The following is a 15,887-nucleotide window of genomic DNA, read 5'->3' on the forward strand; positions in this document are numbered from 1 at the left end:
TGAGAAGCTCCGAGGAGAAGGTTCTAGAGAGGGGCTGACGCCTGATTGGCTGGAGTTCGGACTTACATAATGACAGAGATAGACTACAAAAGTCTTTTGTCTCTCTCCATTGTATTCCTATGGAGTTCTCTCTTATAGGTACACTATGGGTGTTTTTACACCTATATAACGCTAATTATGTGATTACTTATGTATATATTTTGCTATATATATATTGCTATTTTCTTTACCGTGGGACTCCCACTCCGACGACGGGGAATATTCAAGCATGTGAATCTATGAAAGACACCCTAATACTGGAGAAATATATACAATTTGTTCCTTAAAATGTCTTTAAATAAAAAACACTCATACCCTGTTCAGCAACTTTACTTGCATCTAAATCTTGCAGTAAATAACATCCTAAATAAAAATTAACATAATAAAATTAGCATCCTTGATCTATCACCTCAAGAAAACTACTCGCCTCTCTTGCTATTGCGAGTCAGGTTTTATTATGGCAAGCTATTTTTAGGGCCTACCTGCCTGGTCTGGCGAAAGAGCTCGAGTTGGCAAAGAACATGTGTTCTGTTCATTCAGAAAGTGAATGAGCAATAAAGATGCTTTTACATAACTAAGGTGTTTCAATTGATGACAAACTAGAGAAAATAAATGAAGCTAAATAACTGACTTGGCATTGCTGTGACTGATATGTGCGTAGAAAATTAGACTGGCAATTGGGGTACAATATTATTAGAAAACCAGGTTTATCCTGATTAGAACTCCTGTTGTGATGTTGCATGAATTCTAGTTTTTGCAATACCCAGGAGATGGCCTTTTGGGCAATGTCTTAATGTAAAACAAGGTGCTTGTTATTTCATAAAGTTTCCAATTGTCATTATTAATTAACAGGAACACCAAAATGCCACATAAAACGAAGTTGGTGATATTTATGAACATATTTATGGCATGAACACTGTCATACAGAATGTGGGTTCTTGATTGTAATATTTTAGTAGAAATAATTCCCATAACAATTTAAAGAACCAGTGCAACAACCGATTTAAAATGATCAAAGTCAGATTTTCATGGTCACTCAAATTACTCTGCAAATGCAAAAACGTATCTAATTACAGCATACTTTGTGCAGACTTGTCAACTAAAAATAAATAAATCACCATGTGAAGTGGGAGCAGAGCCTTGGAGGGGGTAGGCCCCATGCCGAGAACTGATAAAGACCCACCTCTGCCCCTTCCTGACCACAACCCTCTCCTAAAACAAAATGTTTCTGAGGCTGCAGCCAATTTATCCTGGGGCATTTTCACACCCCTTAAAAGTCATCAGCCAATCAAAGCCTTGAAAGACGAGCTGAACACTCAATCACCTCAGTGGTTTCTAGCTGGTCTTCCCTGCAGCCATGTGATATTGGCTCCTCACCGGGTGACTTTGTGAAGGTAGTGTCACACACATAGCACTGTGCGAGCTGGCAGGTCTGCTTGTGATCAGAATATCACAATACCAAGAAATTCAGAGCAGTGTACAAACTTCTTAAATAAATACGCTTTTGCATGCTATGTAAGCCCTTGCACCAGGAGCCACTGAGTGAGAGGAAAAGTGTGGAAACACATGGTTAACTGCATCTGTACTATACTAGTAAATGGGCTCCAACTGGCCTACACGGATCTTACAGCCAGTAATTGACAGTGACGCCAGAACCTTTAACACAGCACTTAAAAACCTGAATACAGATCTAAAATAGGGGCGGAGGGGAGAAATTAAACCTCTTCTTATCACACTAACAAATACATAGGATTGCTGCCTTTCTTAGGGCAGCCCATGAAAATCTAATTCCCCTTTATTTTCCCCAAAACTTCGGGAGGTGTAATGCTACCCCATCAATGTACTTGCTTTAAGAGGAACTTTCCCCAGCTCCTTCCGTTTCTTTTGTGCCATTTTCACCACCCCGAAAAGCACATCTGTGTGTATAGTTCTTTCATGCGCCTCATCTAGAAGAACAATGCTGTATTTGCGCAGCTGAGGGTCTCCAATCGCCTCCCGGAGCAGCATTCCATCTGTTAAAAACTTGATTCTGGTCTCATCGGAGGTGACATCTTCGAAGCGAACAGTGTAACCAACCTGCAAAAGAGGAGTTTTGCACAATCAGAAGCAATTCAAATCTTCATTCTGCTGATGTTAAGGAAGGCTTTTGACATTTCCCTTGCCCATCTACCAATCTCCCTTTTAAGTTCAAGTCTGCACAGAACATGACCGTTGTATTCTTTAGAAAGTGAGGTACAGGCATTCCAAGCCTAATGTGTGAATAGAGCAAGTTTCAAAAACAAATCAAAATAAACTTTGTCAATAATTTTTCAAGTGTAAAGCTTACTAAGTTGACTATATATGTTGACGCAAAAGAAAATGTGATGGGAAGCACCATGTACAAGATAGGAGTCTTATTCAGGATGTTCCATTTCAAACATCTTAATATACTTTCAGTAAACACATTTATCAATGTAATTTCCATTTAATAAAACAAAAGCGAAGAACGGATTAGTTCTATTTTCAGTTGCCATTTTTGAAGTTGTGTCAAAATTCCAAACTTTAACTTTTGGAAGCCATTCAATGCCTCATAGTTTGGGATAAATGGGGAGAAAAAAAATATCAATAGTTAAGGAAATCAAGGGAGAGAACCTGAAAGCAAAGCAGCCAACAGAATGAGTAGGACTACCATTCCAAAAACAGCGATCAGCAAAAGTGACCTTGGGGGACACAGCAGGAAATAAATGAGCGGGTTCCAAGGCTCCAAACCTAGAGATCATACTTTTAAATGCTCTTATGGCCTCCATTAATGAAGAACTTATCACTAAACTTCAGGTTCTGCAGAACACTGCCGCCAGACTTGTTCTAAATCTACCATCGCGATCTCCATCGGACCCTAGTCTGTGAGCCCTGCACTGGCTTCCCGCCAGGAAACAAATCCATTTCAAGATCATTACCCTGGTCCATAAAACTATCCCAGGGAATGGCCCCAGTTACCTATTAAAAAAAACCTCAAAGGGTACCAGCCCAGTAGAACTTTGAGATCAGGAACCAAGTATCTCCTAACTCCACTCAGGATACGTATTCCCAGGCATGGTAGGAAATCCTTCTCACATCTTGCACCTACTCTGTGGAATGTTCTCCCCTTGCGTCTCCGTAGGGTCTCTGACCATCGTCAGTTTCGTAAAATGCTAAAAACCTGGCTATTTTGATCACTTTCTCCCCTCGCTGTTGTTCTTTACCTCCCCTCCATGGTTTTGGCTAGCGCTGCGAGACCCTTGGGTGATATGTGCACTTATTAAAATCTTGTAACATAACATAAATACAATGCAGTCTATTGTAGTCTTTGAATTCTTGACTCATTTTTAAAAAGGTTATAGATGAAATAAATGTTTTATTTATCGGACTAATAAATATCCATAAAGGAACTGAAGCATTATGTTTTTTTAATCTAGTATAAGAGATCAAGACCAAAAGTATAGCAAGCGTTTTTCTTATACATGACCGTAGGCTAGTTACATTAGGTGGTGTATTTTTCTGACTGATACTTAATATTCCCTCATTTGGAAGGACCCCATGAATGTCAGACTCGAATTAGAAATTGTAGATCAATTCATCCAAAACTCCACCAGTCCCAGAGTCACCAAAGTCACTTGCAGAATTGATGCAATGACGCCATAAGAGTGCTACCTTCACTGCTAATGTCAATTCTGCTTTTTTGCCTCACCCCACAGAGGTCTGGACAAAAGGCCAGAGCCAAAGGTATTACTATCGGAAATAAATATTATCCAAGAAAAATATCTTCTTAAGGAGAAAAAAAGATTATGTGGAATTAAGAAAATAAAAGTGGTCATAAGAAACTTGATATCCTTTGAACACTTTGCCCATGCATTCTCAACTTGGCAAGATACAAACGACATGTGCGAGGGGTTGAGTACTGAAAATAAAGTTGTTGCATCAAACTCCACATAATAATTTTTTGTGCAAGTGGCAAATGTCAACAATGGGTATTACCCTCGCTAGAGCATACAATCCTGCAACAAGAGATGCCGTTTTTTCAGTTCTCGGCACTCCAAAAATTGCTCATGAAAAGAGCCATGCATAGATCCTATAGGTGACCCTCCACACCACTAAAGAGGAGCATTTTGACACATTTTATTCTGTGGCAATCTCAACACATTCTGTGCAACTGACAACCAAAGAAGATTGCTGTACACCTTACTCTGAATCATCAATGGATTCCATCTGAACTAGCTCCACTAGGAACTGAGCCACCATTAAAATGGGATCACGGAACAAGAAGGATGCAAGAGGTTATCAGTCCCAGAAAACAAGAATGGAAAGAACTTTAACCCTGTACTGAGGTGAAATTGATAAACTATGTATCTGACGTTCTGAATTCTGGCCACTAGTAGGTAGGCTTGCCCCTAACAGGGTATACATACTGGTGGCAACTACATGTAATCTGAAAGGCGATTCCACAAGGGCAAAGAGGAAAAGAAGACATGAGAACATTTTGCAGTTGTCATGTGAGTGATATTATATCCTAATAGAGCTTGATCAACCAATAAGCCAGAGAGTAATGTACATACATATCTTGTCTCGGAAAGCAACTTGCCACAACTAACATGCCCTGGACAAGCACTTCCATGGGCTATTGCGTGCCAAATGATAGCGCACAGAATGGAAAATGCTTTTGTCTAAAACTAACACCCTCCAGTTTTGTGACTCCGGCATCTGCAAGCTATGTACCACCATTTTGATTTTTTGCTACCTTCAAAATCTGCTCTTGGGTACATGAACAAAACTGTCTACAGTTTTATTGGACCTAAATACTCTGAATAATGCTCTGCACGAGGCACTCATTCTACAACCTCTTTCACCTAGCAGATTAAACTTCTGTTCGTCAAGAGGTTTAAGTAGGCTGAGAAAGGAGAGGTGAAAGCAGTGAAAGGTAGGATTCTTATCAGAGAATGCCAAAACACCTTTTGTGTGAAAACGATTACCCCCCCTCAAGGTTAATAAGAATTCGGAGCTCCCCATTTACAAAAAAAACTTGGATGGTCAGTAGCCTCCATTCCGTAACCGTATCTGCCCTGCACCCCACTCCACTAGAGCCGTATGTGACATCACTTGCAAACTCAGCGAGCGTTGGTATTAGAAGAGATCGACTCTAGATCAAGAGCAGTGGAGCGCAATCATCTTAGGAGGATTATGGTCCGAGAGAGTCTACCTCATGGTTGGATGGCGTCTACCCTAAATATTCTGTGTTAATGACACCGCAGGCCACAGCTCCATTACAAAACAACAGGTGGATGAGGGTGCGCAGACGATGCAGAGTAGTGCGAGAACTCTAAAACTGTCGAGAAGCATCCTACGCCACATGCCAGAGTGGCCTGTCCCTGATCCAAGCCATTGCCTGGCTCCCCGTCGCCTGTAATGGGGGTGTTGACTTACCAAGTACAATGTTGTGCACACAATTGAAATCTCCACCCAATATACCCGGGCTGACAGGCTCTGCACCAATCTAGAAACTGTGATTGGTTGTTATAGGGGGCTTAAAACGTCACTAGTGACAGTGGTTCCCCATCTAGTTCCCAACTCCTTAGGTAGCTTCCCACGCACAGGCGCGATCTCCAGCATGCACTGTGCCTTACTGCGGTTCTACTCTGCACCTGCATCACTTGTCCAACTGCCCAGGATTCTAGCTTTGTCATAATTAACTGCTGAATACCGGACAACCATGTGGCTACGTGTCATCGCTCTGCCTGTCCTTATTCTTGAGCCCCTTTCCCTCCCTGCCCCGACCCCCCACTGCATTGCCAATATTGCGATTTACCTCCTGTGTAGTTTTGCCATTCTTCCCCGTTACATTTTTATTTGTTTTTGTTTACTGTTTGCATTGCAAATCGTCTCCCTTCTGGAAAGGCCTCTTGAGCCTGTCCAATGCATGCGACATTCAATAAAATACATTCACAAAAAGTGGAGGACGAGAATGTCCTGTGTATGACTGAGTCCCCCTCCTGTTTTGAGTGTGCGGTCTGTGTGTTACATGCTACAGCGATCAGGAATGAGGCGGTCTGCAATGTACGTGGTGAGCAGCGTGAATGAGGTTTCAGCGATGAAGACTGTATCTAGGTTTTGTTGGGTGATAATGTTGGGGTTGTTTGGAGTACGTAGGACTACTGTGTGACCTAATGAACAACAACTGAGTGCCTGGTGGCAGGGGTCTTTGATGTAGCGAAAGGTATGTGGAGGAGGTTAGACTCGTTAGTGTTCAAACACGGTGAATGTGCGTGAGTGGTTTGGTTGTGAGAACGGGAACGGTGTGAATTGTGAAGCGAGAGATAAAGTTGGTTTATCTGGAGCAAGGCTTCAGACCCTAGGTCGAAGCAGACTGAGGCCCTTGCCTGTGTCTGCCATTAGCTGGAGAGGCTCAGGCAGCGTGAGGCCATAAAGAGCGGACTAAAGTAGGGAAGGAAACAGGACATTACAGATGGAAACCAATGATGTCAGAGTCTGGATGGGCGTGGCCAGGACGCTGATACAACAGGATGCGCGCCTAGAGTGCTCCGTATGAGCTGCAGCTGTGACTATGCGGTGTGCGGGGGGGGGGGGAGGGGGGGGGGGTAAGACTGGTAAATCATGCGGCCCAGGGGATAGACTTGAACTCCTGCAATCATACGATCCTCCGTGGAGCTAAGTGCCCAAGATGGTGGCCGCCAATAACTCATTGGGACTCCCACTGGCTTGAAGTGGACTGCTCAAACAGCACTTTCTCTACCCCCCCCCCCCCCAACCACCCTCTATCTCTACAGAGATGCTCACCAGTGAAGACTGGTGCCGCTAACAGACATTCCACCCAATGAGCCAACGGCCACAGGTGGACATACTGGAGAAGTATGCATACAGGAGTGCTGAAGAAGCTGACAAAATGGACCACCCAACAGACAGAGGTGGCGCAGCCGGGGACTATCGGTGCCCCACTTTCACTTTGATCAGGGTGGACATGGGGGAATATCTCAGAGTGTGTGACTGTAGCACAGGCCACCCTGAATCGCCACTCGGGCCCATCAAAACCCTGACAGCAGCGGTTGCCCATCAAGGAAGTCACCAGACTTCTTCACACCAGGACCAGAGACGCAGAGGGCAGATCCTGCCACAATAACGTCTTCTAGAAAAGTAGAGGGATCAGATTTTGGGAAATTCACGGAAGACTCACTATCCACCAGGGTGAGAACCAAAGAGTTCTCCCCTACATTCCTGGTAGAGCATACCCACAGAGTACCCGGGGTCGAGCCGAAACCCAGTACCTGACGAGACCAATAATAGCTAAATTTCTTTCGATGAGCTAAAACAGAAACTGAAGAAAACTCAACTTGCAATACTCTATGCTATACCCTGCAAAACTGGATATTAGATGGGGTAAGGCCTGGTTCTGGGCTTCCAAAGCGGAGGCCATGGACTGGCTGGGCAGCAAGGGAACTCCTGTGTCCCTCACTACCCCCAACAGAGGGATGACTGTTGACACCCCTGAGAGACCCAAAAGGAGTTCCGAGCAGATGATAGATTTAAAAACTGAAGATGTGGCAGCCGGCGCTGAGCGGGAGCATGCAACTTCGAGATGTCCCTTAGGACAAGCCAAGCAACAACCACACCGTCCAAATTTAAACAATATATGGACTTAATAAGGTTTTGTGAAGGGAGGGGCAAAAGAAACCTACGGCATGGGGGGCAGGTAGTTCTCACAGCTTAGGGAGGTAGGGTGGGGGATTTCCTGTTGGGGGTTTGCCTCGGTTGATGGCACACACAAGCTGGCTGCGACAGTCCTGTCCTTACTTTCTGACCCCTGAAACTACAGGGAGAAATGGCAGCTGAGGGGCGAAAACGAGGCCTAACGTTGCTCTCTTGAAATGTGAATGGGCTGGTGGAGTGAACTTAAGAGAGGGGTGGTATAGTGCTTTTTGGCAAGACAGAAGTTGGACATAATCCATCTACTGTAGACCCACTTATAGGTAACAACTGTGCATTCCTGGGGAGGGGCTGCTACACCGTTCAGGATTCTCCATGGGCTCCAGGGGCATTTACATACTAGTCAAGAAGTCTTTTCCCATACTGGTTTGGAAATCCTGGACCAACACGGGGGCGGGGAGGGGAGACTGTTACTCGGCGATTCTGGGCGAATGGAATGGAGAACTAGCAATAGCCTCCTGGTATTTTCTACTTTGCCTCAAGAGGAACATGTTCCGAAAGGCCAGGGACTGGCTAGTGTAGATCCCACAGATGAGGCGAGGAGATTGTTGCGAGGGGGTTGGGTGAAGGGAGGGGGGCGGCGGGGGGTAGTGGGTCTTAAACCGTATAATGGATGGGGAATCACGCGGGACCAGAGTTACTGTGGAAGGACTACTCTGCTATTGGCATTTGTTGAGGCTATGGGAATGCCGGACATCTGTCTGGAGTCAACCCTACTGATGGCCTCTACTCATTCTCAGCTGGGACAGTGGGCTCTATGTCTAGTTTAGACAATATTCTGGTACCCCCAGACTAAGGAAGGGAGATCCGATGATACCAGCCATCTACTCAGGGGCATTTTGATATTGGGGAGTGATCTCGAGGGCGGGGGAGGCAATAAACTGGAGGCTAGACCCCTGGGAAACGAGAGACTGGAACACTAGAAGGTTCCTAATGTCCGCCACAGAGCTTTACTTCAAAAAGAATGCACGGTCGGTGTCCTCTGACGTAACCACTTGGGAGGCCTAGATAGCCGGCCTTAGAGGATGTCTAATATTCCATGGGAAAGAAGCAGGAAAGAGAGGTATCTGATCTTGAAGCGTAACTGATGGACTAGGAGGGAGAATACTCGATGCAACCTTCCACCGCACTCTGGCACTGCATTGCCCTTATCAGGGAATATCTTAGTTTGGTGGTGGAAGAGGTGAGGGTTTAATATCAATCTCAATAACACAGACTGTAAAAAGTGGGTAATAAAGCAGGGAAACTGATTACCTGATTAGCGCTCCGGGAGGAGCCAAGGCGATGGATACACCACATTGTAAATAGAGATAGGGTGCCGCAGTACACAGCAGACAAAGTTGCGATGGCATTCACAGCCCACCTGGCAGAACTTTATAGCTCTGGGAGGGGTCCCTTCAAAGCGGACCTCCTGAGGTTCGTGGATGATCTCTCCACACTGATACTGGACTGCAATGGCTTGGAAGCCCTAGATAGGGAAATCTGGGTAGAGGAGATTTAAAGAGGCCATTCCACAACTCCGGCGAGGAAAGACTCCGGGGCCCAATTTCTTCCCCCCAGAACTTTACAGATGTGTGAAGCACCTTGTGGCAGATCAGATACGCTGTAAGCTATACGCGGCTAGGAAGGGGAGAATCCTGCTCAAAGACCTGAGAACCACTGTGCTGATACAAAAGGAAGGGAGGCCCCCAAAGCAGTGATATTTCTATAGGCCTATGTAGTGCAAAGTCACTCCTATGGTTTGAAACCATGTGATGACCTTTGACTACCATTATTTTAATTGACTTTTGGTGTTTACATCATTTCTCCCATGTGCCTTTGTTGCCATGAAGATTTCTTTCGTATCTCTTTGTAGTTTTAGCACAGTGAGGAGCTGACACAGAGTAGAACAGCCTTGCCAGGAACAGAACGTTTGGGGTGGGATGAGAGAGTGAGTGACAGAGAGAGAGAGAGAGGCAGAGAGAGGGAGAGGCAGAGAGAGGGAGAGGCAGAGAGAGGGAGAGGCAGAGAGAGGGAGAGGCAGAGAGAGGGAGAGGCAGAGAGAGGGAGAGGCAGAGAGAGGGAGAGGCAGAGAGAGGGAGAGGCAGAGAGAGGGAGAGGCAGAGAGAGGGAGAGACAGAGAGAGGGAGAGACAGAGAGGGAGAGTGACAGAGAGAGAGAGTGACAGAGAGAGAGAGTGACAGAGAGAGAGAGTGACAGAGAGAGAGAGTGACAGAGAGAGAGAGTGACAGAGAGAGTGACAGAGAGAGTGACAGAGAGAGTGACAGAGAGAGTGACAGAGAGAGTGACAGAGAGAGTGACAGAGAGAGTGACAGAGAGAGTGACAGAGAGAGTGACAGAGAGAGTGACAGAGAGAGTGACAGAGAGAGTGACAGAGAGAGTGACAGAGAGAGTGACAGAGAGAGTGACAGAGAGAGTGACAGAGAGAGTGACAGAGAGAGAGTGACAGAGAGAGAGTGACAGAGAGAGAGTGACAGAGAGAGAGTGACTGAGAGAGAGTGACAGAGAGAGAGTGACAGAGAGAGAGTGACTGAGAGAGAGTGACAGAGAGAGTGACAGAGAGAGTGACAGAGAGAGTGACAGAGAGAGAGTGACAGAGAGAGAGTGACAGAGAGAGAGTGACAGAGAGAGAGTGACAGAGAGAGAGTGACAGAGAGAGAGTGACAGAGAGAGTGACAGAGAGAGTGACAGAGAGATAGATGTGGAATGTACTTCTTGGTCTCGAAATGCAGTGTTATGAATAGTCGTGCTCAAATGTGCATTATGTTGTACATTGGGAGATACAGTAAGCAATGCTATTGGCAGTGGTGCACAAATGTGCATTGTGTTGTACATTGGGAAGTATTATGAAGTTCTTACTATTAGCTTTGACGCATCTTGAATTCTGACCGTCTTGCTTGAGCTTTTTGCACGCACAGGCATGCCCCCAGATTACTCAAGTTGTTTAGGCTATTCACGTTTAAGGTTGCTTTGTTTTCTGTGCTTTTGGAGATTAATTAATGTAGTGCCAGAGACTTTTCATAAGCTTCATTAACATCAAAGCTGGAACATGTGAGAATGCAGAAGGAAGTGAGAACTCCTTTGCCTTTGGAATGCTTGCACGGAAAGTGGCCAATTCCAGTAAGTTTCCTTGGCGCAGAGGAACGCTTCTTGGAACCTTCTAGTGTGTTTTGAGATTATAAAGCTGGGTTTTGTTGGCTTAGAAACTGGGCTTGGAATCCGAATGGGGATGGACGCATCTACTTCGGCAGAATCAAGGTTTATTGAGGCTCTTAAGCCCAACTATGAATCCCCCAGTCTGGAGTGGGCTAAGATGAAGTGTTTGCAGCCGTTGAGGAGATTTGTTTCTTTGAGTATTGAGTTTGTGATGTGTGAGCATCTGTAAGCACATCCAAGTTAATCATCTATATGTATTTTGTGTATATATCTTTATGTTGTAGCGGACTTCCAGTATTATCTGCTTGTGTTTTATTTCATATTATTATCCATGCATAGCGGAGAAAGGAGTGTGCTCCGGGGGGTGTCCTAAAATATTAGCATTCATGCAGGCATAAAGGGCAGTCAAAACAATATTATGTAGGGTCTTTGCACTTGCGGAGACTCTATGCAATCTTTAACATTAAGGAGGATTTATGCATATAGGTATCTTGGTGTACCAAATACTATTTTGGTGACAGTGTACATGGAGTGATGTATTTATTTATTTTTATATATGTATATATCTATAGATTATATTTATATTCTCTTGTAGTATAGATGGACTTGTTAATATATTTTGGAACTGCTTTGTGATCTTGCGCGTATCACCTCCATTTGAAAAGGAAAAAGAAAGAGAAAAACTCAAGAAAGGAGCAAAATAGAGAAAAAAAAGACTGTGTACCAATTCGAAAATGGTGTAAGTATTTTCACTATGTTCATTTTGTGTGTCTTATCACGTGGTTCATGCATTTAAAAAGATGGCGTTTTTACCTCACGATTATGTGATCAAGGGCAAGTGGTGCCCGAAACGCGTAATCCGAGAAAAACAGAAATACATATCTAAGTTGCCTACATTTCCGGTGGTTCGTGGTTCCTTTTTGGCAGAAGCAGGTTCTGCGATTCGACGGAGGACCTTTCTGGTTTTTGTACCCAATTACGAAAGGTGGTTTCTTCCGTGACGAACCCACTCCCCGGAAAGTGGTTGTCGCCCTCAACCAGAAGCAGTGTGGATCCGAGAAAGGAGTTTTGGCAGTAACCCCCTGTTGCAGCTGGGAAGTCTCAAGGCTGCCTGAAGGAGTAACGGCACGGTTGGACAGCCGGGCGAGTACGAAATTTTTCCGGAAGGCAGTGAGCGTACCAGTGATTGCTCAGGTGGGGAGGAGCAAGAGGCATATTGCGGCTGGTAGACACGGACTACGCCGCAGGAGTTGTTATATCATTGTTTTTCCCTGAATATGTCGGCGGAGGTGGTTCGGGAAAGAGGCCGCTGCCATGAAATTGTTGAATAATCTACCTTCAACATCAACGGAACGGGAGGCGCCCACCAGTTCAGGCGCAAGCAAAGAAGGAGATGCGAGACCCCTGCTAAAAAGACTGGAAAAATACATGAGGTCTGAAACAACGAAATGGTGGGAGCATAAATCCCTCACGAAATATATGGAAGTTGGGCGAATTCCAAGAGGATTGAGAATCCTATTCGCTCAGAGTTTTGAAAGCCCAAACCCCAGTATGCTGAGAGAATGGGGAGAGAGCAATCTGGCAGCGTCGATGAATTTGGTCAAGATCTTGGTGAAATATGCGTAGATTGACATGCACTACTGGGGGAAATAGCGCTAATAAATGAGCAACTAGCTAAATTGGAACCAAGTGAGTATATCGCCAAAACAAGAAAAGACATCCAGGACAGATTAGCCAAACAAGAGGATAAAATCAAACTTCAAAAGGCGCATAAGTTTGCGAGAGATAAATGCGACTATGAACAGGGACACATTTTTACATTTGCCCGCCAAGTATAAAAACGCCAAAAAAGCGATATTTGACAAGAACCCGCAGAGTACTATGACAACGCAAAGTTCAATTGGAGTGAATATAGGCAGCACAACTGTGGAGAGCGACTCCCTGACTAGCGAGCTATCATCTGATAATGAAAGCACCAGCAGTTTGGGAACAGTTGGTCAAAAGAAGATTTTGAATTTGGGGCAAGAAGTGGATTTTTTAGCGTTCGATCGACGCCACACCCTGAGGCCACGGAATCCCAAAAAGAGAACAGAGCCTGAAAGAACGCACGAAGAAGGGAGCGGCGGAAGAAACGACAGAGCGCAACTGAAAAAAACATTTTGGCGCAAAAAGTAAAGGCAAACGACAATACCATCGTTAATCTCTCTACTACAGTTTTATCACAAGCAGAACAACAGCTTCTAAGTTTGGGACTATCTTTCTGTCCGGTAAGCGATTTTAATTATTCACAAACTAGGGTTGATGTTTTTTGTTTCATCAGAAAATTAAAACTCAGAAAGTTTTTTGCCATCAAGAAAGGGTTAAAAGAAGCGCAGACAAGTCGGCTAGTTGGCGAAGACATTGAGAGGGAGCCCACTATGGACCTGCAGGCATCAGATGCGCCTGTGTTGCTAGCTTTGCAAGATCTGAACAAGGAAGGCAACATGGGGATACTAGTGGAAGGGGAGACTAACTCTACACAAGAGGGATTGCAACAGTAAAATATAAAGCAATTGGGAGCAGGTATCAGTCCGTTCAAACCGAAATCTAAATGTATCCCTAGTATGCCGAAAGATGCGATTGATATCTTTCACGAGGAAGTCACGAGGAAGTCACATCATCGGACAAAACATAGAAAACTATATAAAAGTAAGAAGGGAGTGGAATACGCCAGGTTGTTTAAAAAGGTGAGCAGCAACCATGAGATTATTGTGGCCAAATCGGATAAACGTGGCAATATGGTCATTTGGCCCAAAGGGATTACATATTAGAAGCACAGAGACATTTACAAGATAGGGAATGTTATGAAAAGATCACTTACACGAAATACAATGCGGCCAGAGAGGCTCTAAAAAAGGAACTATTGAGTTGGAAGAGGGAAGGGGTGATTTCGGCGGAGGAGTTCAAATTTTTGAATATAGAACACCCAGTACTAGCAAAACTCCATTTCATACCTAAAGTCCAAAAAAGATAACACCAATCCCAGGCAGGCCCATAATATCATCCATCAACAGCGTGGGGGAAACAATAATCCAATACGTGGATTTCTTTCTTCAAGAGTCTGTAAAACAATTGCCAAGTTATGTGAAGGACACTGGTGATTTATTAAGGAAGATTCAAGGAGTTACATGGTCGGAAGATTTATTGTTCATAACATAGGACATTGAATCTTTATATGCGAGTATTGAACATCCCATAGGACTCAATGCAGTCAAGTATTTTTTAGATTCTAGACCTATTGAATTTTATCAACATAATAAGATGCTTTTAAGTTTAATCTCATGGTGTTTGCACAATAATAATTTTTTATTTGGCAATGATATCTACTTGCAGAAGAGAGGAGTGGCGATGGGGGCTTGCTTCTCCCCCAGCTATGCATGCTTGCATGTATTCTGGTGAGAGGAGCAGGTCCCCAAGAAAATGTACGCCACCACTTTCAATGATCATGTTTTGTACCGGTTAAGATACATCGATGATGTTTTTATCATATGGCGAGGTAACGAGTTAAGTGCATCTAATTTTATTAGGCAGATTAACAATAACTGTGCTGACCTCAAGTTTACTTCAAATCTCAGTAAGAACTGCATTGAATTTTTGGACGTAAAGGTTTACCAGAATCAAGGGTAATTATTTACTACACTGTTTAGGAAAGACACTGCTGGCAATTTGACTTTTGTGCCAGCAGTGCTCACCCAAAGCAGTTGATTAGTAATATTCCGTATGGTGAATTTTTGCGGCTCAAGAGAATATGCCGCAGCAATGAAGATTTAGAGAGATGCACGGAGGAGGCCTACCAGAGATTTAGACAGAGGGGCTATAGTGAGAGGATCCTGAAAGCGGCTATTGAGAAAACTAAGGACCGATACAGAGAATCCCTGCTTAATTATAACTTAAATTTGCAAACGTCCAAGGACGATAACGATGCCCCTAGACTGATCACTACTTTTAGCAAGCAAGAGAGAAAGATACGGGCCATTATTAAACGCAATTGGCCGATTGTTCTGACAGATGGGGTGCTGTCTTCTAGGTTACCATCTCAACCAACTGTTACTTATAGGAAAGGTGTTTCTATGCGTACACAGGTTGGGAAGTCCTGCCCTGAGTTGGCAGTGACGAAGATGTGGTTACAACCCAAGGATGGTTTCACGAAGTGTTCCACCAGTAGAGCATGTAAGTTCGGGAAGAATACCACACACTATTCGTCACCTTTTAGCCCAGAAAAAATAGCTATTAGGGGCAACTTTACGTGCAGGACTGAGTTTGCGGTGTATATTCTGACATGCACCTGCAGACTAAGATATGTGGGCAGAACTAAGTTGCAGGTGCATGTCAGAATACTACAGCACCTGCGGGCCATCGTGAACAACGATTCATCTTATCCGGTGGCTCGCCATTTCAAACAAATACATAATTAATGATCTTAATTGTTTGAGTTATTTTGTTGTGGCAGCCAAATCACGGAGAGGGTGAGACCGAGAGAAAGCTATGGAGTCGAAAATTATCTTGGAGCTAGACAGCAAATTCCCGTACGGTTTGAATAATACTGAGGATCTGTACAATTTCTTATAGAGGTCAGTTGGGAGCAATTGACTCTAGGCCCTTTGAGCATGGTGTATAGTTATATTTGTCTTTTATGGATGCAATGTGAATCCTGTATTCGTTTGTAAATAAGTATCAATTCTGGCAGCGGCTGTCCTTTTTTAATTAAGTGCAATCAGAATTGGATTTTATTCAGTTTTAGTTGGATTGAATTATTTTAGGCCCCAAGCTTTAAAAGTATTTATATTATTAAGTATGATGGAACATGTGTTGCACTTGCACTTTAAAATTGTATGTTATTTGCACATTGGTTAGCACTTTAAACACTTTGGACTTTAAACAGGCAGCCTGATGAGTACTTGCGGGATTTATCCCAATCGTAA

General features: G+C 44.1%; 1 protein-coding gene across 2 annotated transcripts in view; it reads right to left on the minus strand.

The window, feature by feature from the left end:
* DHX33 (DEAH-box helicase 33) overlaps positions 1-15,887 on the minus strand; it is a 199,595-nt gene that overhangs the window by 127,460 nt on the left and 56,248 nt on the right. For both annotated transcript variants that reach the window (XM_085649563.1, XM_085649562.1), the window contains exon 3: positions 1,888-2,115. In XM_085649563.1, coding sequence (XP_085505689.1) covers positions 1,888-2,115 — 228 coding nt within the window. The remainder of the gene's footprint in view (positions 1-1,887; positions 2,116-15,887) is intronic.

Source organism: Triturus cristatus, chromosome 3_2, assembly GCF_964204655.1.
Source record: "Triturus cristatus chromosome 3_2, aTriCri1.1, whole genome shotgun sequence".
Taxonomy (NCBI): domain Eukaryota; kingdom Metazoa; phylum Chordata; class Amphibia; order Caudata; family Salamandridae; genus Triturus; species Triturus cristatus.